The sequence below is a fragment of the Cuculus canorus genome, chromosome 1 (genome assembly GCF_017976375.1).
Source record: "Cuculus canorus isolate bCucCan1 chromosome 1, bCucCan1.pri, whole genome shotgun sequence".
NCBI classification, from domain to species: Eukaryota; Metazoa; Chordata; class Aves; order Cuculiformes; family Cuculidae; genus Cuculus; species Cuculus canorus.
In genome coordinates, this window is record NC_071401.1 from 15,425,092 (window position 1) to 15,448,416 (window position 23,325).

Below are 23,325 nucleotides of genomic sequence, written 5' to 3' on the forward strand. Positions count from 1 at the left end.
GTATGTCCATCAGCACGCAGGGCGTCAGGCGGCTGCTCCTTGCTGGTGCTTGTTGGGTTTGCAGTGCCGCGAGAGGCTCTGAGGGCAAGAGTAAGCTGTAAGCTTTCTTCTTTTTTTGAGAAAAGATGGTGGAGTTGTGTGCTTTTCTGTTCCTCCGGTTCTGTACAGTGTCTCTGCAATTGTTCCCTGCAACCAACCAGTGGTATGGAGTACAGAGAGCATGTCCTCTGCCTGCTGCAGCTCTGCCTTTCTGGTCCTTTCTTGCTCCTGAAATCCAGCGGTTTCCTCCATTCCCTTTTGCAAAGGTGATTGGGGTGCGTTGGGCAGCCTCGCTGCTGCCTGCTTCAGCTTCCCTGGGTGCCGAAACTGGTGAGCGCAGATGGACCAACCCCACCTTCCTTGAGGAGGATCCTCCTTAAGCCTCTATCTTGCTGGAGATGGCAGATGAGGACTGTGGGGATGGGTATGTAAGTACCAGTACCAGATAGTCTGTGATGGAGTTATCTTTGTCCAGTGTTTCAGGAAAATGAACTGGATTTGGTCCGCTAACACCAGCAGTGCCACCTCTGTCACCTGTTTGAGCTCTTGTATATTAAAAGGACTATTGGTTGTGAAATTTGACAAACGAGAAACTTGAACATAGCCCTGAAGCTGTGGAGTTGTGCTGGATTTCATGTTGTGGGAACAGTCGCCTGATGAGGCTGTGGGGAGATGGGTCACTGGAAAAGGCATCTCTCACTGGGGGAGCTTCTGTGCCTTGTCCCTTGCACCTCCAGGTCCTGTCCTTAGCAGGAGCACGCGCAGGAGCTCACCGAGGGCTTGAGGGAATGGGAGGATGTGCCCAAGAACAGCGTGTGCGCCTCTCAAAAGTGGGTTTAGTATTAATCAGTTGGAAGGAGCTGGACTTAATGCAAGTGGGTGTTGTCTCCTAGATAGCACGGAAGCATAGTCTAAAGTCCTCGTTGCTGTTGAATTACCTTCATGCTGCTGTTCTACGTAGCCTTAGGGCTTTTACCTCAAATATTGGTATCTATTTTCCACCTATAAAAGGGGACTGGACTAAACTGGAGAGAAGGTGCTCTTTCTGGGCAAGGCGTGGACTGGGGGCAGCCATCGGCTCCAGGGTGCTGGTCCTTGCCACTAGCTCACGGTTGCTCTGCTCCCAACCTTGCTGGGTTTTGTAAGCTATAAAGTCAGACAGAGAGTGTCTGGTTTGGATTAGAGGGTGCCTCCTGCTGGTGTTTGCTGGTGGCTTCTTTGTCTGCTCAGCTGGAAGGGTCAGGGCTGATTTTGCCGGGCTGGAGGAGCTGCAGCATCCTCCTAGCAGTGTCTGCAGAGCTGCTGCAGCAGCCGACACTGTCCTTTCACTGCATGGTGTCCATTTTGCTTCCAGCACCCAAATCCTCAGCAAACCAGACCGTGAAAGGGCTCTGCTTAATGCAGCAGCGCCTTTTCCCATGCTGGGCATGTACCAGCCCTGAAGGGAAGATAAATGGGGGCTGGGCAGGCTGCTTCTCGCCATGCTACCTGCACTGTGGCTGCGGCAGAGGCTGCCAACGCTCCTGCGGTCGGGAAAGCAGCCGCAAACATCTGGACATCAAAACAGCCTCTCCCATCTCGGTGCTCAGCTGCCTCCTCTGGCTCTGTCATTGCCTGCGCAGGGGTCTCCCCGAGCTTGCTGGGCTTGGTTTTCCATTGGTGTGCAAAAGGACCTGTTTTCTCCCCCTCTACCGACCTTTCCCTACCTTACCCTTGTCCTGTGCCTCAGTCAAACACGGCTTTTTATAAGGTATTTGAGCTCTCTTGCAGTGACTGAACATAACCATCTGCCCGGACTGATGCTGTACATGCCTGGATCAGGCGTGTCGGGAGTTAAACGCCAGCTGAATGGTAATAACAGGAGCAGCTCTGCCCTTCTCTGGAGGATGAGGAGAAGGGCAGGGCTGGAGGCAGCTCAGGCTGATGCTTCTGCTGCCCCCATGGCTCTGCCCTGCTGCATTCGGAGGGAGGAGGCTCGCTCTCAGAGCTGTTTCCGAATCGAATCTTCCAGGCTTGCCACCTGTTTCTGAGGTTTTGGATATAAATTAAAGCCATTTTGAGTGCTTGCCATTGGCCACCTGGAGAGCGCGTCTGGAATGAGGATTGTGTTAAAGGCTTGATTAAAGTTACTTCTAATTAAAGCACTGAAATCGCTCTATATCCTCCCCGCACAGCCAATTGGTCCATCCACAGTGCTGTGTGCCCTCGGATACGGGGTGGTGAAGGAAGAAAGTGGTGTTTATTGATGCTCCTGGGGCTGGCAGTGGACTTGGCACAGGCCTTTCCCACCTTTATCTGAGCTCAGGAAAAACGGATGGATGGAAATTTGAGGTTTGATCCTGACGGTTGCCGAGTTTTAGCAGCCTGCAGTGCAGCTGCTTTGTTTGCAGAGAAGTGGGGTTTGTTCGCACTGAGGGTCAAGTGGGCTCCAGCTGGTTTCTGGGCTGTGACATTCCAGGACTAATCTTCTAAGGCTGTTTATGGGCATGCTTGAACATGAACCTCTTGTGCCTGGTCCTTACTGCAGATCCCGCTGCATTAATCCTCATTTCAGAGGGATTTTTGAGTTGTTCTGGGCTCCAGCAGCTCTTGTTGCTGGGAGAGAGGTGTCACACGAGTCTGTTTGAGTTGGAAATGGAGCGGGTCAAATGTAATTTTTGTTTCTCAGCACTTCTTGTTCCTCTGATCCCGTGCAGTGGCAGTCCCTGTTGGCCCCAGAAGCCCCCAGGAATCCCTCTCCTCTGGGTGAAGACCTGAGCGGAGCAGAAACCGAGCAGGATGGTTTTGTGGTCAATGGCGTCTGTTTATGCTTCCAAATTGGTTTTTAACCTCTTTAATTGCTCATTCATTTAGCTTCCTAGCGAGGGGTCTGACTGCCATCAGCTGCTCCCGCTGACAGCATGAAGACCCCAGGAATCGCTGCTGGAGACACGTGCTGGGCCATTGCAGCCCTTCTCAGTGGCCTGGCCTGGATCACTTGGTGTTCCTGGGTCTTCGGGAGACTGGCACAGCCCTGCTCAGTAGGAGAGAAGCAGGATCAGCCCTGGGATGTTCAGGTACCACAGGGGTGGGTAGTGTGGCGGTCTGTCTGAGCTGGGGAAAAGGAGCTTCTGGAGGTCAGCAGCTGGAGACGGCATGGAAAGGAGTGCTGATTTCCAGATTGCGCTGCTCTTTGTGAAAACATTTCCAGATGTTTTCATCTCCAGTTGTGTCTCACCCTTGGGTTATTATTGTGTGGTAAATGCCTGCTCTAGCAGCTCCTGGTCCAGCGCTGGAGATGCGCTTGCCTAGGAAAAGCTCCGGCTTTTCCCAGAGCTGCAAGCTCCTGAGATTACTAAAGTCTCTTGAGAAAATGGTTTAGGGTCCCTCTGCTTGGTCTGTTCTGACAACTGCACCTCCCTGCCCAGCACAGACCGTCTTGCACCCCAGGTTATGCTGCTGAGGCTCAGATGCTTTATTCCCACCGGAGCTGGCCTTGACCCTGGGGGCTCTATGTCCCAGCCTGCTTCGTTAGCAGCTAGACACTTTGCTCTGCTCCCTGTACTTCCCGGCAGATGGGATGGCACCAGGGAATCTCTGTCAGTGCTAATTGGTGGTGGCGACAGCTGGGAGCTGAATCAGACTCTGCCCTTGTACCTTAGTACCATGGGACTTTGTGGTGAGGACCAGTGATGGATGTTCTCCCCAGGTGACCACCCTTGCTGCAGGAATGCTCCATCCCTCTGCCCTGCCGCAGGTCCTGCTCCCCAGCTCACTCCCAGCCACTTGGAGCAAAGGGCTGTTGCTCTCAAAGCCTTGCCTTTGTGTCCAGGGTGGGGGACACCCTGCAGAGGGTCTGCTGGTCCTGCAGGGATAGCTTGAGGCAGAGGTGATGATGGAGAATGCATCAGAAAGCGGGACAGCAGCCCCCATGTTATACAAGCGTGGGTCTAGGAGGGAGTGGAGTCGAGTGCTGTTCAGCCTCTGCAGCTCGTTTCCCATCTGATGTGTGTCCTAAAAGCAGCTGTAGGTTTATTGTTTCATTTCTCTATCCCCCCAACCCTCGGAGCAGAAGGAATAACCGCAAGGGGCTGGGGATTGGCCGCAGAAGAGCACGCGTGGTGCCGTGGGGAGGCGTCGAGGTGAGTGTGCCATATGCGGGACCTGGGCTGGGAAACAGGAGAAGGAAGAAGGGAAGAGGGAGCAGAAAGGCGTATGGGGCAAGATCCTCCTCTCCACCTCATGAGAGCTGGGGTTTGTGTGCTGGGATACAGGCAGCGATGGAGGGGCCGCAGGGGAAAGACTGAATCCCTGGACTGGGAAATGCTAAAGTTTTTCTAAAGGCGAGGGCAAACCCACCTCAGCTTCGAGGACGTGAAGTGCAATAGACCTGGGGTGCTCTTAAGCCATCTTGAGGCTTAAAATGGGGCTCGCAGGGCCCTTCACTGCACTGATCCCTTCCCAAATCGAGACGGTGCATCCCACAGGCTCGGAATTTGGGATGCAGAGGAAGGAGCTGCTCTGCCAGCACATAGTCATGTTCCTCTAGCGCTGCGATGGAGCTGCGGTGAGCAGGATTTCTCAGGCAGCTTTTCCCCTTGAGCGTCTCTTCAGGGCCATTGTGCCACGTTCAGAGGCTGCGAGTAGGGACCCCGAGGCCCTGCGGTGCCTGAGACCACAGCCGAGTGCTGCCATGTCTGCTCAAGTCCCGTTTTTGCAAGAAGCAGAGGGGGAAGTTTGAGTTTTCCAGCAGCCCATCCCTCCCCTCCAGCTGCTCTTAGAGCTGCCAGTTGGAAAGGGAGGGAGGAAAACGGTATAGATGTGAGAGCTGATGGTATCCACACACAGCTGTGGAGTGGGACCCAAACCTTCCCCCCCCCGGAGATCAGCGAGGACAAGCAGCCCCCTCCTCATCCTCACTCACCCGCAGGCTGGGTTGCATTTTTTGCCACCTTTATTGGACTGCGGATAGCGTGCTTTTTTTTTCCCTTTCTCCAAAAATCGATGCAGTTGATGGGAGCGGGTTTGGAGCAGCAGCGAGGCAGGGGAGGCTGGGGGAGGCTGAGGATGGTGGTTTGGGATATCCTCATCCCCTATCGGGCTGCAGGGATGAACTGATCCGGGGCTTTAATGGGCAGGAGCAGGCTGGTGTCATTGGGTTTGGGGTTTTTTCTATCTGCCTGTGGTTTTTGTTTGTATTTCTTGAATTTGTTTAATATTGATGGTGTCTCCAGGATAAAATTGTGCCTCCAAGGGTGATGCTGGGCAGCTGTGCCTTTCCCCTTTCCCTCAACATCTGCCTGGTGCTGCCCAGTGCCAGGCAAAAAGATGAGCTACCCCTTGTCTTCTGGCCGTAGGGCTGCTCAAAGGGACCGTGTTCCCCCCTCAATCCCAAATCCCTGTTTTGAAGCCCACCTTGGCTGCCAGAAAGGGTGCTGCCTGGTCCTCAGGGAGAGCTGCCTTTGTCCTCAGGTGAATTCTCCCCCTTCCCCAAAATCAGGGCGAATCTCAAGATGCTGCATGTCCCTCCCACAGTGGCTGCCACTTGGCTGGTGAAGCCGTGATATTCCCAGGGCTCTTCCTAGCCCAGTTCTCTGGAGTTTAGTCATGATTCCATGGGGTTTGGCCCCATTTCTCCAGCTTGACCAGGCCCAGGGGACCGGTGCAAGGCTGGAAGGGAGTGGAAATCCTGTAAATCCCCCTTAGTCTTCACTCTGACCTGTCTCTTGAGCATCTTTGGGGTCACCTCTCGCATCAGCACTTGCTCCAGCTCTGGTGCTTGACCTTCCTCCCTGAAAAAACCCTTACAAAGGAGCTGGGCTGTGGGCTCCACAGCTGGGGCTCAAAAACTACCCAGCTGTCTCCCCAAAAGAGCCATTTGGAGCGGCACCCACTCTCCCCCTCAGTCCAAAACCCCAGGTATTTCTGCATCCAGCTCCCTGCAGAGGTTTGAGGGCCTTCCCCTCTGCCCAGGCCTTTTGTGGATGGGAATCAGACACTGTGGGGTTTTGGGGTAGATTTTTTAGGGGGTCTCAGTTGGGGGGTTATTTAATGCAAAAGCCAGGGTGAGGAGGAGGAGGATATGGGATGGTTTTGGGGCTGGACTTCTGTCCCTCAGGTGTAGGGTGCTGAGCAGGCTGGGTTTGGGACGTAGAGGGTGGCTCACGGCAGGTACCAAGCCAGGGGAGAGTCAGACTGGGCTGGGGAGGCAGAGAGGGCCATGTTGGGGGCCATCCTGCGGGAGGAGAGCGCAGGGCTGCTAAAACCAGCACGGCATCCACATGAAGGAGCCCAGGGCAGCTCCGGTGGCAGCCCCTGCCAGCAGCCCCAAAGCCATCTGGTCCCCGGAGACCCGGTAGGGATCCTCGCGCACGATGACATGGGTCACCCCGGGAGCTGCAAGGCAGAAAGGGGAGAGATTGGGGCGGGGGGGGTAAGATGGGGAATGAGAGGACACCATCCTCCTGGCACCCCTAATGCCAGTGGAGGGGCAATGCCACCAAGGGGTGCCACCGGCCTAGGATGGAGTGTACCCCCCATTTTTGGCTATCACCTGTGTCCCCTGTGTGGCCATGGCTCCCTCCAGCGTTCCCTCCCCACCCTAAAACACAGCAGCAAACAGCCCTGAATGTGCTCTGGTGCACTGAGTTTCCCAGGTCTCAGCGCCTCAGCTCTTGGAGCCGGGCATTGATCCCCAAAGTGCAAAACCATCACTTGGGGGGGAATCTGTGTGATAAGGGAAGAAGCATGAGACCCCCTGGCCAAATGAAGCATCCACTGGCTGCTAATAAGGGGAAGCATCAAAGACATTGAGGAGGGATGGGTTGAATCAGGATGCAGCCTCTGCCTCTGGATGGGGCCACCCACCTCCGTACTGGTGGCCGTAGTGGCCGGAGCTGATGTAGGCGGTCTGGTGGGAGTCAAGGGGCACGGTCTGGTAGTAGTCGTCATCATAGGGGTCATAGACGTGTACCTGGGAGCGGCAGGAGCGCAGTGTGAGGCTGACACTGGTGTGGTTGTACTGCTGCCCTGCCTCAGTTTCCCCCATGTGTGACAGGGGCCTGAATTGGTTGGGTTCCCCCCTGCACTGCTGAAAGTAGGACCCAGATTGTCTGAAATATGGAGGGGGCAGCCTTTACTGAAGCACCCCAATCACCCCCTTGTGCTCAGGTCACCTGAACTGTATCCCTGTCACCTTAACTCTGTCCCCATTCCCCATAGGTGTCCCCATTCCCTTTACCTTGGCCCCTGTCACCATAACAGTGTTCTCCTTCACGTTAACCATTCTCTGTCACCTTAACGATGCCCCTTCCACATTAAATTCTGCCCTGTTCCCCTTAACTTGTTACAGCACGTATCTCACATAGCTAATCTCCCATGTTTGGGAGATCCCCTGTCACCTCAACTCTGCCCCCGTCACCGGAGCCCACTGAACAGGGCCACCCTTGGCTGTGTCACTTTCAGTCAGTGGCATTGTCAGTGGCCTGCTCTGTCGCTACCACTTCACCACTTTCTTCCCCACCTGGACCTTTACTCCCTGTGCCCCAAGGCCGCCGGATGGGTGCAGGGTCCTGGGGAGCCACCCTGAGCTCAGCATCAGCCCCAGGGGGGAACTCAGGTTGGTGTAACCTCCACCCACACCTGCCCGAAGCCTGTGCTGGCACGGAGCCCCTCTGTTGGGGGATGAAGCCTCACCGGAGTGGATTTAGCCTCCAACACAGCCATCTTCCAAGCGCTGCAAACAAAAGCAGAGGGATCTTGTTTTGGGGTGTGCTGAGGGGGTCGGGGTTGTCCCCATGGGGCGACCTGGCCAGACAGCAGCTCGGCCGGGCACACGTGTCCCCCTCTGTCCCCACGGTGACCTGGGTGAAGCCGTGGGGCCGGTGTTAATCTGTAATTCCCTATTAGCCAGCACTGGGAGAGGATGGGATGGTGCTGGAAGGTGCCTAACACCACAGGGATGGGCACAGGGCTAAACCTTCTCTTTGGGAATAGTCTCAGCTAAGACAGGAGCAGGCAGGAAAACAGCATCTAATTCAGGGAAAAAAGTGGGTAACAAATAAATTTCCTTTCAACTAGGGTCAAGCTCAATTGATCGAGCTCCTTGGCCATCGCTGAACGTCTCCCTCCATCCAAGTTCAGCTGAAGATTCTCCACGTTTTATTTTTTATGAAATTTAATTTGTTAAATATTTTAATTTTTATAAAACCAATTTTTTAAATATTTCATAGAAATAAATAAAAGGGCAGCAGTGCTAAAGCAGGTGTTCCCTCCTGCTGGGCATGGCCTGAGGCTCATTAGGACTTTGCTTTCACAATTCACCAAATACTGATGAAAACCCTCCCCCAGTGATCCTTGATCAGGCCAAGAGGTGATTTCTCATCCAGGAGGGCAACCTACCATGCAGGAGATGGACTGCTTAAAAATAGTTGCCTTTGGCTCTGAATTATTCGGTGGGAAAACCAAGTCTCTCTGCCTGTGCCTATCGCCCTGTGAGTGAATGCAAGTGTTTAAGAAAACGGGCTCTGCTGGGTTTTATCCATGTGGTGGGAGATGGATGGGGCTCTCGCCTGACCCTGGCTTGCTCCAGGCTCACATAATTTGGATGAAAAAGCCACCGAGGGGATTTCAGCTTACATGGCGTCATCCTGGCTCTCGGCGCACAGCGTTGTCTTAGAGCCATCCCGCAGTACGACCGTCAGCAGGCAGTCACGGCTCTTCCCCTCGGGCGGCTGCACATCTGGAAACAGAAGGGGCAGGATCCGGTCTCAGCAAGAGAGATGCCCCAGAGACCCTCCTTATCCACCCATGGACTCCCAAGCAGCCCTGCCTTGTGCGAACGGATGCAGCCATTAAAAAATTGCTGGGACACCATGCTCGCAATTTGGGTTTGATTTTGATTCTCTCTCTGCTTGCAAAATACGTTTGGAATCTTGCAGGTTAAAAGCCAACACGAGCAAGGAGCTGCAAGCAGAAACTTCCACCCCCATGGCAAAAGAAAAGCGAGAGGACTGTGAAAAGTCCTCTTCCACCTCCTTCCACCCCCATGGCAAAAGAAAAGTGAAAGGAATTGCCAAAAATCTTGGCTGAGCTGCGCTTGCTTTCTATTTGCCAGATTGCAGCAGGCACACCAATGTTGTCGAAGCACGAGACGCTCACCACTGGGTTTGGATCACAAAATCTTAGTTCCAGTAGTCTGGTTTATGCCTGCACCTTCCCTGGCCTTAAAAGTTGGTTGGGACCCTCTGATGAGGAGAAACCTTTGGGTTTGTTCTCCCACCGCAGTATCCCAGCTTCACTGCTGCTGCTCACAGCCCAAGAAAGACGCTTTGTGCAGCGGCCGTGGGCTGCTGGAGCTGGGCTGAGCTGCTGCTTTGTTCTCCTTGTTTGTGCGAGACGGCGAGGGATGAGTCAGGGCCGTGGGATTGTGTTTTGAACAAGCACAAACCAGGAGGAGAGTTTCTCCTTCCTTCCTTGCGGAAAAGCACTGGAAGAAAAGACGCCATGTGCATCTCCTGCGGGACAGCCTAGTGCTGGCTAGAAGCTAGAAAGGGGTGAGTCAGGCAGCCTAGGCTTTTTCGGGGGGTATTCTAGATGTGCACAAGCACCTTTTGGCCACTCAGAGCAGTGATTAAAATGGCTCCTCAAGAGCCTGGGATGGGGCTGGGAGCTTGGGGAAGGCAGGCTTTGCTCACCTCCACACTCACGGCCAGTCCTCACATCCCGGCAGCTGTATTTGATGTGAATCCGGCCGTCCATGTCACGCTGCGTCTCATCGTGGTAGTAAATCAAGCTGCCATCCAGGTAGAGGACGAACCAGTTTCTCTTCCACCGGCGCAGAATGGAGCCTGGTAGGATAGAGAAGAGGTGAAGGACCGCGGTGGGATATGGATAGCGTGCTTACAAGACCCAGTGCCATCTCCCAGATCTGCAGCTGGATCCCACCAACCCCTGCAGGAGCAGCTGCATCCTGCCAGGCACCATGTCTGGCATGAGCATATGAGGCAGTGTGACCAGGTGGCTTTAAATTAAAAAGGGCTGCCAAAAAAGCCATCAGGGCATCTTGGTGCTGCCCTGCTGAGTGTGCGGGACCAGATCCAGCCTTGGACGTGGAGTCATGTGTCTGTTTTCATGGCAAAAGGCCCTTCTCTCCTCTTGCGTAAATCTGTGAGCGACTGAGCTGTGATTTCCTCGCTGCCATGGAAGGGTAGAGGACCTGGGTCGAGGCCTGTGCCCTCCTGTCCTTCCTCCCTGCATCCCATAGCCAAAAATCTCTCAAGGATTTTTTGGGGGGAGGAAGTCAAGAGTTGCACTTACTCTGCCGCCAAAGCCAACCACTCTTCACCAGTGCCATGGCTGCGGGAGGGTTTTCCGGACCTGCTGGCACAGGAAAAATAACAGAGTTAAAATAGCAGCTCCTGTGTTGCCTGCAGCTCTCACCTCCCCGTGGCTCCAGGAGCGAAGCAGGATGGGAATTTGCCCTCATCACCCCCCCCTTTTTTAGGGGGGGAAAGGGGGTTGGGTGGGGAGAGAGGAAGAATGAACTGAGCGCACAGGTTAATCGGGGTTTGACAGACGTGGGATTTTCTCATCTGGGAAACATTGCGAAGGCAGGGAGGAGGAACTCCAGCCACCTTTCTGTCTGCCTTTAATCTCATTGGGATTTAGGGATTATCATCCTGTGGAGGTAAATGGAGAAATCCGGGCCGTGTATGAAAACAGGCAGTAACTCCCCACAGCGCTGGTAACTTTCCACGGCAAATGACAGCCACGCTTGTTTGTTTTCCCTTCCTGGATGGAAATTGGTCCTTAATAAGGCCATGAAGTCATCACTCCCCAGGTCCCTGAGCAGAGCCAACACCCTAGGGACAGGCAGGAGCTGTTCCCCAGGCACAGCACCCCCTCCCCCCCATCTGCCCATCAAACAGAGACCCCAGCACTCTGATGGTGGGAACTCGCCGCCCCTGTACCGCCTGGCTGGGTTCCCTCCAGGTCTGGGGCCACGCCAGCCCACAGACCCCCACCCAGTACCTCTGCGTCTTGGTACCTGAATCTCTGGAGTCTGCAGCCCTGGTAACCTCATCCCTCCACTGTCTGTGTTCCTCTGGTAACCACGGTCCCCTGGTACCTGGGTCCCCCAGAAATCGTAAGCCTTGGGTACCTACAGCTCCTGGCACTGTTGCCCTCCGGTGCTCACATCCCTCTGGTACTCCAGTCCCTCAGTACTTGCATCCTCGTGGTGCCCTCATCCCCCTGTATTTGCAGCTCCTGGTGCCCAAATCTGGTGTCCTTATCCTACTGTACCCACAATTCCTGGTACCCGCCAGCTCCTGGCATCTTTTTCCCTCTGCACCCACATTTTGCTGCACCTCCTTTCTGCATCCCTCTGGTATCAACATCCCTCAGTACAGGCACACCCTGGTACCTTTATTTGCCGAGTATCTACATCTTTAGTACTGCCATCCCCTCGTACCCCCGTTCCAGTACTCCCATCTTGGGTATCTCCGTCTCCAGTACCCACATCCTCAGTACTGCCATCCCCTGGTATTCCCATCCCTAGTACTTCCATTCTCGGTACCCAAATCAGCTGTGCCTAAATCCTTGGTACCCTAGTCCCTAGTCCTGCCATCCTCTGATACCCCCATCCCCAATACCCCCCATCCTTGCTACCTCAGTCCCCTGGTATCCTCATCCCAGTACCCTTACCTCGGGTATTCCCATTCCTGGTATTCACATTCCTGCTACCCCTATCCCCAGTACTCCCATCCCTGTCCCAAGTACCCCCAATCGCTGGTACCCCCATCCCTGGTATCCACATCCCGGTACCCCCATCCCTGGTACCCCAGCCCCCTGGTACTCCCATCCCGAGCACCCTCATCCTTGGTACCCAAATCCCTGTATCCCCATCCCTGCTACCCCCACCCCAGTATCCTTGTCCCAGTACCCCCATCCCTAGTACCCCCATCCCTGGTTCCTCCACCCCCGGTCCCCAGTCCCCCATCCCGGGATCCCCCCTCACCGGAGCGAGCGCGGTCCCCGCTGCGGACAGGCTCCTGCTAGGCTCCGCCGCTGCCCGCGCGGCCCGCCGGGAGCTGTAGTCCGGCTGGAAACAAGCGTCCCAAAGTGCCAGCCAGGCAGAAAATGTCACTTTTGAACCATTTATCCCCCAAAAAAGCCGCTGCCGGCAGCACCGGGATGCTGCCACCAGCGGTGCCCGTGGATCAAACCACAAGGGCAGGGAGAGATAAGACAAGGGGGAATGGCTTTAGATTGGAGGGGGGAAGATTTAAACTGGATGTTAGGAAGTAATTCTCCACGCTGAGGGTGGTGAGGCACTGGCACAGGTTGCCCAGGGAAGCTGTGGATGCCCCATCCCTGGAGGTATTCACGGCCAGGTTGGATGGGACCTTGAGCAGCCTGGTGTGGTGGGAGGTGTCCCTGCCCATGGCAGGAGGGGTTAGAACTGGATGGGCTTAAAGGTCCCTTCCAATCCACACCATTCTGTGATCCAGGTGTGACCCACTGAGGAGTTGGGATCTAGCAGCTCCAAGCTGCTCTTTCTCCCCAGAGCACCCCTTTTCATCTGGAGATGGAGCAGCCACACATCCAGGAGAAGCCGGGACATTGAGGGGTCCATAAACAACCCACGTGCTGGTGGCAGCAGCCTGGGGGCCCTCCAGAGAGCTCTGCAGAAGAAGGAGACCTGGGGGCAGCAGGGTGGGTTCCTGGGGGTCTCCTGCCCCACACAAGTGGGACCAGAGCTGGACACGGGGAGATGGGGTGCTTGAAGGATGCAGAGCCCCTGCCAGTGCTGGGAACAAGTCTGAGGAGGTGCTTAATACCACAACGGGATATGGCTGGAGCAAGCAGACGGGCCACACCACTGGCAGGAGCATAAACCCAAGTTTTAAGCACCTGAGTTCTCATTTGAATTTAATTCTGAGTGTGGCAAATAATCCTCTGGGGTAAAATCGAAGTCTGACTCAGCTCCTGCTGGAGTTAAGAGCAGAGCTATCATCAGCTCTGGAGACAGATGGGCCCGCATCACACGTGCTCACAGGCTGCAGGGTTGGAAAAGCTTCTGGAGTTGTTGCTGCATGTTACCAGGGAGGAGAGCCTGGATGCATCCCTGCACCGGTCTGGCAGCCAGCAGAGATGCGATCCTTGGTCTCTAGCTTCTGCCAGGCAGATTTGGATATCATGGATCGGAGAGTGGTGGGAAAAACAGAAGATTGAATTATTTGGGGAGATCAAGAGCTAAGAAGCACCAGCCCCTCTTATTCATTCCCCTTCTTCCACAAAATAAGGGCCAGCAAGGAATAGCTCTATATTTTTCAGATGCATCTCTCCGTCTCATGGGCATGCGCAGGCAAACATGCAGGTGTTACCCACAGCGGGTAGGATATCTGCCTGGGCAGGGACGTGTTTCTATCGGACAAGACTGCGGTGGGACCCCAAAGCCTTTTTTTTGCCACCTGGGGAAGGAAACAGCACATTTCCTGTCGTTCCACTTGCACGCTGGAAACAGTCAGCCCAAGACAACTTCGGGAGTGCAATCCCCGGTGGCGGGCTGGTGTTACGCAGCTTAAAATACAAGTCAGGTTATTTATAGCCAAGGCTGATAATAAAGATGTTTATTAAGCATTTGGCAGCCTTTAATACAAAAAACCCTCATCTATTCCAGTAGGCTTTTCAATGTAAAGCCCTTCTGCATCCCCTCCCTCCCGTGCTGGCTTTACTATGGCGAACAGCAGAAGGAATTAAATTAATCCAGCAGCATGCAGATTGATTACAAAGGAATTACATTGCAATCACTCCATCAGTTGGGGCATGCTCGCACAGCTTTGTGCGTCCCTCTATGCCAGTTATCGGGCTGCAAAACATCCCAGTCAAGCTAAATATTTCAGAGATGCACCTTTGGAAATCAGGGGCCAGGCCAGATGATTTGTGCTGCAATGAATTGATAAAAAAGTTCCCTTTGGAAGGGGTTTGGGCTGAAATTTGGATTTGCTTTGGGCTATCCAACACTACCAGGCTGCCCCTCCATAGGTAGACATGTGCCAGTTTGGTATAAATTGTTCTCAAAGCTTTTTTGCCGTGTTATTGTGAGCTTTGCCACAGGACTGGAATAATTTGTCTCCTTGACAGCAAAAGGACATGCCACCGAGTGAAATAAATAGATGCTCTATTTAAAATGGCAGCAGATTTTCATTGGGTTGAAAATCTATAGCGCTGCACTAATGGGTTCTGCTTGGCTGCAGCCCCCAGTCAGCCAGCAGACATCAAGTTTATTCCAAGAAGGAGAGGAGAGAAACAACTGCAACAACAACAAATAGCAGAAATAAAACTCCCAGGGAGCAAACACCAACGTAGCCCATGTGTTTATGATGGACAGGCTGAAATGGCAGGCACTGGGGATTGCAAACCCAATGTGGTCCAATTAAAACATGACCAAATTGCTCTGTATTCCTCTGGGGAGGAAAACTATGCTGGCGTGGTGTTTGGGGGGGTTTGGTTTGTATATTGTTGGGAGGCTGAGAGTCAAGGTTATTCAGCCTAGAAAAGAGAGAGCTCTGGGGAAATGTTGTAGCAGCCCTCCAGTACTTAAAAAGGGGCCTTCAGGAAAGCTGGGGAAGGGAGTATAGTGACAAGATGAGGGGGAATGATTTTAAGCTGAAAGAGGGGCGATTTAGATTAGATATTAGGAAGAATTTTTTTCCTGTGAGGGTAGGAGGCACAGGTTGCCCAGAGAAATCATGGATGTCCCATCCCCGGAGGTCTTCAAGGCCAGGTTGGAGGAGGCTTTGAGCAACCTGATCCAGAAGAAGGTGTCCTTGTCCATGGCAGAGGTATTGGAACTGGATGATCTTTAAGGTTCCTTCCAACCTGAACTAGTCTATGATTCTATGGGTTTTTTTTGTAAACTGGGTTGTTTGAGGTTTATTTTGGCTAGATGGTACAAATTTGGGGCACATTGGGTGGAAAAGTTGACCTGAGGAGGCAGGAGGTTATTTCCAGCTAGTAAAGCTGCGCAGGTGGAAGAAGGGAAGGGATGCAACGTGGGAACAGACTCGGCCCCGTATCCAGGAGAGTTAAATCACAGATTCCCACCAATTTTCTGTAGTAATCGGGTACTGCTCCGTAAAAGAGATGGACTTTAAAGCTTCCAGTTTGTTTTTCCTCCAGCTGGACTCTGTCTTTGTCTCCCCCCGGAGGTCGATACAACAAGAAGCTGTCACAGAATGGTGGCTCTGTGGAGTGTGTGGTATGTGGTATTAAGAACTCTCAGTGGAGTTCTCCCTCATCCTAGCCAAAGACTTGGGTTTTGGATCTGAAACAAAGAATTTCTGAAACTCTTCCCTTGTCTGATAGGACAGAAGAAACCAGTATCTCTTGCTGAGGGGGGAGATGGGCATAAGCTCTGGGGGTGTGGACACTCTATCCCCATCCTTGAATCTGGGGAGAATTGCGTGTGAGGACACCCCAACATTTCTCTTTCTCTTACTAACAAATCTACATTTGGGATGGGTTGGTACCTGGCTTGCAGGGTAGAGGGAGATAAAACCCCACAGTACCTGCTAAAAGCCTCTAAATCTGATGGAGGCTCCTTTTACTGTATAACACTCAGCATCACCAGGGCTGAGCACATCCCACTGGTGCTGCCAGCATCCTCCACCCTGCAGGAGAAACATGCAAGAAAATCATGTTTCACAGAAAAACAGAATGGTCAGGGTTGGAAGGGACCTCTGCAGATCATCCAGTTCAACCCCCCTGCTAAAGCAGGTTCACCTACGGCAGGTTTCATAGGAACATGTCCAGGCTGTTTGGAATATCTCCAGAGAAGGAAAGTTCACAGCCTTCCTGGGCAGCCTGTTCCAGTGCTCTGGTACCCTCAAAGTAAAGTTTTTCCTCATGTTCAGATGGAACTTTTTGTGTTCCAGTTTGTACCCATTGCCTCTTGTCCTGTTGCTGGGCACCACTGAGAGTAGTCTGGCCCCGTCCCCTTGACAGGTGTCCCTTAGATATCTATAAGCATTGATAAGGTCCCCTCTCAGTCTTTTCTCAAGGCTGAACAGCCCAAGGTCTCTCAGCACTTCCTCATAAGAGAAATGCTCCAGTCCCCTCATCATCTCCATGGCCCCTTCTGGACTCTTTCCAGTAGTTCCTTGTCTTTCTCTATGGTCTACCTTTACCTGTCACTGGGTTTCCTAAAAGTTTCTCTACAACCTTTTCATGGTTTTAAAACACCCACCCCTGCATACCAGCCTGTCAGAAAGGTGAGAAACTGCAGTGAGTGGCTCAGGTCCAACCCTCGCCAGCCCTGGGACACTCCCACCCTGATTCCCTGGAACCTCCAGGGAGAGGTGTTTGGCATCAAACAGGCTGCCCAGGGAGGTGGTTGAGTCCCCATCCATGTAGGTATTGAAAAGCTGGGTAGATGAGGTGCGTAGGGATACAGTTTAGTAGTTGACAGGTATGGTTGGACTCAATAATCTCAAAGGTCTTTTCCAATCTAGCAATTCTATGATTGCTCAGGAAAAAATTGCCAGCGCGGATCTTGACAAAAAGCAAAATAGTTGAAAGAACAGTGAGTGCTCTGAGGGACCAGGACAGGTGCTTCCCTCCGAGTGTCAATCGTAGAATCACAGAATGGTTTGGGTTGGAAGGGATCTTCAAGATCATCCAGTTCCATACCCCCTCCATGGGCAGGGACACTTCCCACCACACCGGGCTGCTCAAGGTCCCACCAACTTGGCCTTGAACACTCACAGGGATGGGGCATCCACAGCTTCCCTGAGCAACCTGTGCCAGTGCCTCACCACCCTCAGTGTGAAGAATTTCCTCCTTATATCCAGTCTAAATATCCTGCCTTCCAATTTAAAGCCATTCCCCCTCGCTCTGTCATTCCATGCCCTTCTAAACAGCCCCTCCCCAGCTTTCCTGTAGCCCCTTCAGGTTGCTATAAGGTCTCCTTGGAGCCTTCTCTTCTCCAGGCTGAACAATCTCAGCTCTCTCAGCCTGTCCTCGTAGGGAAGGTGCTCCAGCCCTCTGATCACCCTTGTAGCCTCCTCTGCACCCGTTCCAACAGCTCCATCTCCTTCTTATGTTGAGGATTCCAGAACTGGACACAGGACTCCAGGTGGGGCCTCAGGAGAGAGGAGCAGAGGGGCAGAATCCCCTCCCTGAGGAAGGATTCCCACGGGAGGATTCCTCCCCTAGTCCTGGGATGAAGATGCAGAGAAATTTAATTCTCTACTTTCCAGAGGGCAGCACTTTCCCAAAATAGTCCTTTCTCGCCCTATAACCAGAGAGCAGGGAGGGGTTTTGCAGATGCAGCGGGGAAGGGGAAAGGCCTGGCGCCAGCACCCCCTCCTCGCATCCCGTGCGGACTACAACTCCCGGCATGCACCGCAAAACGCAGCTTCCCGTATGTCCAGCAGAACTACAACTCCCAGCATGCCTCACGCAAAAAAGCCCCGTGGAACGACAACTCCCGGCATGCTTTGCTGCTTTCCGCCGCCGCACTACACCTCCCAGCAGGCATCGCGCAGGCACTACACCTCCCAGCGTACCCCGCGGCCGCCCGGGCCCCGTCTCCCTCCCCTCCCCGAGACATGGACTACATTACCCAGCATGCCCCGCGCGGCGCTGCCGGAGCCGAGCCGCGGCGGCGGGGCGCGAGGCATAATGGGAGCGGTAGTCCTGTCGGCGGCCGTAACGGTCCCGCTGGTGGTGCTCCCCCCGCCGCCGCCGCCGCCACCGCCCCCTCCCCCTCCGGCTGGCGGCTGCGGGCAGCGCAGGAGGCGCGGAGCGGCAGGAGGGGGAGTGGGAACTCGCCGCCGCACCGGCACAGGGGACGCCGCCGCCCGAGCAGCTGCAGGTGGGGGGACCGCGACGGCAACAAACCGGAGGGGCGGGGGGTGATGGAGCCGCGGGCTCTGTGGTGGCTGCGGGGAGCGTCCCCCGGGTGCGAGTAATGCGGGGGAGGGGAGGGGGTGAACCGGCCCCGTGTCCCCCCCGAGCCCCGTGTTCCCTCCGAGCCCCGTGTCCCCCCCGAGCCCGCTGTCGTCGTCGTCATCCCCCCCAGCCTCGGACCACGGGGTCGCCGTTCCCTCCCCGATGTCCCCCCCGAGCCCGGTGTTCCCCCTGGAGCCTGTTGTTCCCCCTCGAGCTCGGTCACACCTCCCCCCCCCCTCCCCCCCGATTTTCCTCCCCACCCCGAGCCTGTTGTCCCCCCCCCATCCCGGTGTCCCCCACGCCCCGATCCCGATGCCCCCCAGCCCCGCTGTCGTCCCCCCCCCCCGAGCCCAGTGTCGTGTTCCCCTCCCCCCCCTCCCCGGTGCTCGGTGTCCCCCTCGATCCCGGTGTCCCCCTCCATCCCAATGTCGTCTCCCCCGATCCTGGTGTCGTCCCCCCCTCCCCGATCCCGGTGTCCCCTCTGTCCCCCCTGTCCCCAGTGTCGTCTCTCCTGTCGTCCTCCCCGAGATCCTCAGTGTCGTCCCCCCGTCTGCCGCCCCCCCCCTCCCCCCCCGCCCCGATCCTGGTGTTCCCTCCGATTCAGTGTTGTCCCCCCCGATCCCGGTGTCCCCCCGTCCCCCCGATCCCGGTGTCGCCCCTGTCCCCCCGATCCCCGTGTCCCCCCTGTACCCCTCGGTCCCTTCTCCATCCCCGGGGCCGCTTGGGCTCGGTTCCCTCCCGGGAGCCGCTGGTTCGGGGCCAAGTTTCCCGCTTGGAGCGGTTTGGGAGAAGAGAAATGTAGCGGCCGGGCTCCTGTCGGAGTGGTGCACCAGGATGGGATGGGATGCGATGGCATGGGATGGATACGATGGGATGCGATGGGATGGAGGGGGTGAGCTTGGGGCCGCCACCCCATCCCGACCCCTCCAGGGCTGCACCCCCAAACCAGGCTATGCCGTGCGAGGCAGCCCGCGCTTTCCATCCATAAAGTGCTTTCTGTCTGTTTTCCTGCAATTTCCTATTTTTCGGAGGGGATAATTCCTTGTGTGCTTTGCTGTTGGCACAGTGGGTTCCAGGGCGGCAAACTCCATCGCTGCGTCGTGGGTTGTTAATGCCCAAAAGGTGCTTTGCTTTATGGAAAACAGAGGAGCCTTCATATATGGAAAGGGAATAAATATTCATTATCAGGGAAAGGTTTTCTGCTGTGTTGGATCGGGGGAGAATTTTTTTCCCCTCCCTGCGCATCAGAATGATAAACCTTCAGGTGACGGCTTGGCTGAATTTCATTCAAAAGGCATTCGTTTAGCACGGAACGCTGTCAAATGTAGAAAAATGAGCAGGTTGAGGGTTTTATTCCCCTCTCTTGGACAAAGGCATGTTGTACTACCCAGAAAGAAACCCTGAGTGATTCTGTTTATGTTTTAATCAAGAGATGGCTTAAGATGCAGTGATGTGTTTATTCTTGCTGTTAAGTAGCGATGGAGGAAGCTAGAGCTCCTCTTTTTCTCTTTTTTAAAGGAATGTGAAGGATGGAAACATCTTTAGGGAAATGTTTTGCTGGACTTGATTGCATCAACCGCATTATTTCATGAAATGTTAACTGTGAAGGGGCTGTTGATGAGAACTCACGTTGAGGAGTGATGTTGAGCAATGTAAAGAAAAAGGGAATTAGCACTAGGAAGCCAAATGCTTATTTTTTTTCATTCTTTCTGATTTTGATTTTGAATTTTAACCGTTTCATGGATTCTCTTGACCTTTATGGTTGAATAAATTAAAAAAACCCAACTAACATCTATGGGCTGGATATTTATTCTTGCTAGATGTATGTAGTCATTAAAAGGGCTGATAGCAGTTAGCAGTGTATTTTTTGGATGAAATATGTGTTAAATCTGAGTAACTTTTGTCCTGGAAGTTACGAATATCAACTGACCTGGTTATGTAGCTGAACTTTTCTTTAACCAAAGTAAACATTTACATTTTCCAGAAAGAAATTTCTCTCTACCCAGTGATGTGCTTACTGTGGCCTTCCAGTTCAATGTTTACATGCTAAGTGTGTCAGATACTGTTGGTCAGATGTTTGGGGTGTTTTTTTGTATGCTCTTTGTTTGATTGAAATTCCTGGCTCTTAGTAAAGACACACTTTTTTTTTTTTTTTTTTTTTTTTTGAGTGATATATAACTCTACTCCCTTGGAACAAAGGGATTGGAAGCAAAATGACTGCGTGTCATGATGGTGTTTTGAATTTGTCCAGTAATGGGAAATACTGCTTGGAGTGAGGAACCTAAATGGTACACTTGGATTGCGTCAAAATTAATGTGAAATAACGAGGGTCATTTAGGGAAAGCATATTGCAGAGGTCCGTTCTGATCTTAGGTAATGTTCATCTCTGACAAATTCAATGATAAGTCTGCATTGCAGTAGGTGGACTCTTTAGGGTGTTTTAAACCCCTTCTTTGCAGTTCAGCTTTTGTGCTTCCCCAGGTCAGTAACCCAGCACACAGATAATGAGCAAAACCAAGAAAGAAAGGTAATACCGCTTTTGTTGCTCCTGAAAACATTTCTCAGGCAAGTGAAAATGCGTTGGAGAACCATTTCTGTGAAAGGCCTTCAGTACCTCAAAGCATAATATACCTGAAAGCATAATTAAAATGGTAATTAAATTGAGTCTAAATTTAATTATCTGATCTGTCTAGAAGAGCTTGTGAACCTCAGTTTAGATGTGTAGGTGCAAATGCAGCCACTTAGGCAAAGGAAGCATGTGTTTAATCCAGGTTAGTGTCCCCTTTTGTTAAGTTGTCCAAGGCAAGCACCTTGAGATTGGCACTGATCTCCTTTTCTGGGAAGCAGGACGTTTGCATCTGGGATAAAGCTCCTGGGTTGCCAAGTCCTACCTGCTGCAAAAACCAGCAGCCGTGGCAAAACCACAATTCAATCTTATTTTAAACCTGGGTGGTTTTCTGCTGCTGCCTCTGGCAGAGAAGAGTTTTAGACCTTTCTCCTCTGGTAGTTGGAAACCTCCATGGTCCCACCGAGGAACTCTGCTCATTTCCAACTATCAAGTGATTGGTAGCAGTTGATGAGGCTGTCAGAAGAGAAATACAACTTTTCTGTTTTCCTTTCTGAGCTCACTCTTTCCCTCAGTCTGGATTATGATCTTCATTTGTCTTCCAGTCGTGCCTTTTGGGCTTGATTGTATCTGCAGAGGCCCCCGATTTCCCTTTCCGCAGCACGAGCGCTCCATGTACTTTCTGTTTCCTCTGCAATTCATAAAGTCGCTCCTTCAACCACAGTGTTCTTAACTGTGCATTTTGGTCCTGTATTCACTCCCCTTGTGCTCCCGGATGTGTGGCTGGACAGTGCTCCATTTAGCTGGCTTTTCCTTGGCCAGCAGTGGAGGGTTGAGCACTGTCTCTCTGGGTTGACCCTTGTCACGAGGCGAGAGACGTGCGACGTCCTGCCAATCTCCTCCTCCCAACACTGGTATGACAAAGAAGTATTTGAAGCATCCCCTAGAGAACTGTGTTATTAGCCAGCGTTCTCGGGGAGGAGCGACTCTTGCATTGCTGTCAAAGTGCAAACGAGGTAGTTTTTGTACAGCACAGTCTTTGATTTATTTGTGGGTGAGGTCGTGCGTTTGAGAAGAAGCTGACTGTGAAGGAGAGGTTCGTAACTATTCATGTTGGTCTCATTTCTTAATGTACTGTGATCTTTCTAATCAATTAGACTCAGTTTTGCCTAAGATCCTTAAATCATCATGTTTAGTCCACAGATATGTTCGACCCAAAATGACTGAATGAGAAAAGTGTTCTTATCGTATTCTATGGTGTTTTGCAAGACTATGTAAACAGTGTTTTGTTGCTGATTTTTGAATGCGAGTCCCATCTGATGTTACTGGATTCTTGTATGCTATCCGGCATCTCTTCAGTAAATAGGTGAAAATGTTCATTTCAGTGGCAATAAATAAAATCCACCTATCCATTTTTTGCCTGTTGACGATCTTTTAACTCTTAGAATTAAAAAATATTGCCTCTAAATCTATCGCTTTTTAGAACTGGGAATAAATATTCAGGAATTATTTCCTTCTGACTTGACTGCCTGCCAGTCAAACGGATGCCACTTCCCAGAGGTGTCTAAATTGTATTACCTTCTTGTTCCTTCCACTCAACTGAATCATTCTGTTCTTATTTTTGTGTTTAAAACATCAATAACACTAAATATGAGAGGAAAATGTCAGGGGCAGGGCTATGTTTATTTATGCAAACTTGTGTCAAGTCAATTTCTTGAGGAAGTAAGGATGATAGGTTGCGTTATCGACCTGTTCACCAGTAATTCTGCACTCCCTTTGGCACTTTGATCCAGATTTCAAAGGGCCATAGATGCAGAAGACAATCTAGATTGATTTATTTATTTTTTTAAGTTTTGAAAAAGTTGACTGCTGGGCACAGGGGAGAGAACAAAATCAGTGCTTCTACCCAGGGAATGGGGCTTGTAACAGTTCCCATTATTCTTCCAGGAGATGACATCTCGCTGGTCGATGGGGTCATGTGCAGCTGGAGCATGCGCGGTCCTTTGTGCAACCAAGAGAGAGGGGCTGTGGGAGGGAGTCTGGGAGATGTTTTGAGCAGGTGTGGAAGAACTTGGAAGTATTATGTAGGTGGTGGTTGATGACATTCATGTAAAGATCAATAGGAAGTGCTCATCGGTCTTGCTGATTTTGGAACAAGGAGTTGGATATGTGCTTTTTATTGTTGTGCTCTTTGCTTTCTTGGGTGGATAATCCTCATATAGAGTTTTACGTTAGTTTACTTGTTGGTTTGAATCGGTGGCAATGGAAAGAGTTGTGAATTTTCAGGTTTTTCTTTTGTTGAGAGGCAGGTGCCCTTTGTGATGGTTGTGGTTGTCTGAAACAGTGATCACAGACCCATGATTAAGATCCCAGTCAGGGAGGATCCAGCTCGTAAAGTCTATCCAGCATTTACTTTCAGATCTTCTGAAATATGTGGAAACTCTTGAATATGAAGCAACTTTTGAGAACAAGACCATTTTTTTTTGTCTTGGGATCCAGACAGGAATATGAATACACAAATGTGAGTACTTTCTGGATAGATTTTTAATATATAATTTCACTCACATATGAGTGTTTTGTTATTTAATATCTATTTTTCTAAAATCTCTTTCCTGCTGCCTCTCTGTCTGAAAGTCAATGATGTGGTTCATCGTGCTTGTATTGAAATAAACCTTATTTTCTTTCCGTCTTTCCTACTGGAACCCTGCAAGGAAGCGGTGGCGATGATGATGATCTTTATAGTATGATACTTTCTGTTTCAAAATCATATAGGGAACAAGATT

At 52.2% G+C, this 23,325-nt stretch overlaps 2 protein-coding genes across 10 annotated transcripts in view; one reads left to right on the top strand and one right to left on the bottom strand.

Annotated features, from left to right (window-relative positions):
• Positions 1-100: 100 nt before the first annotated feature.
• On the bottom strand, positions 101-12,246 carry PLEKHB1 (pleckstrin homology domain containing B1). 3 transcript variants are annotated; one of them, XM_054088942.1, is made up of 7 exons: positions 12,038-12,246; positions 10,336-10,395; positions 9,714-9,866; positions 8,656-8,758; positions 7,714-7,753; positions 6,886-6,991; positions 101-6,414 (listed from the first exon to the last, which is right to left on the bottom strand). In XM_054088942.1, exons 2-7 carry the CDS (start codon positions 10,370-10,372, stop codon positions 6,278-6,280), a joined length of 576 nt encoding a protein of 191 aa, XP_053944917.1. In that variant the 5' UTR covers positions 10,373-10,395; positions 12,038-12,246; the 3' UTR covers positions 101-6,277. The 3 variants fall into 3 exon arrangements, with proteins under 3 accessions (XP_053944917.1, XP_053905541.1, XP_053944854.1); XM_054049566.1 differs by having other exon boundaries at positions 10,336-10,398; XM_054088879.1 differs by lacking the exon at positions 12,038-12,246 and having other exon boundaries at positions 10,336-10,493.
• Positions 12,247-17,677: 5,431 nt separating this feature from the next.
• Positions 17,678-23,325, top strand: part of FAM168A (family with sequence similarity 168 member A) — a 221,546-nt gene continuing 215,898 nt past the window's right edge. For 2 of the 7 annotated variants that reach the window (XM_054061931.1, XM_054061954.1), the window contains exon 1: positions 17,852-17,899. The gene's annotated coding sequence lies outside the window, so the exon portion shown is untranslated. Of the gene's footprint in view, positions 17,900-21,555; positions 21,639-23,325 lie in introns of those variants that run through there. The other 5 variants (XR_008449071.1, XM_054061975.1, XM_054061965.1 and 2 more) reach the window with 5 other exon arrangements.

What these genes read in the sequence shown, in the direction of transcription:
- PLEKHB1 (XM_054088942.1), bottom strand. Translation starts at nt 10,372, where the DNA reads ATGGCACTGGTGAAGAGTGGTTGGCTTTGGCGGCAGA. An exon ending in GACTGGCCGTGAGTGTGGAG is followed by an intron (nt 8,759 to 9,713) that starts GTGAGCAAAGCC and finishes TTCTGTTTCCAG; the next exon opens with ATGTGCAGCCGCCCGAGGGG. An exon ending in TGGAGGCTAAATCCACTCCG is followed by an intron (nt 6,992 to 7,713) that starts GTGAGGCTTCAT and finishes TGCCGCTCCCAG; the next exon opens with GTACACGTCTATGACCCCTA.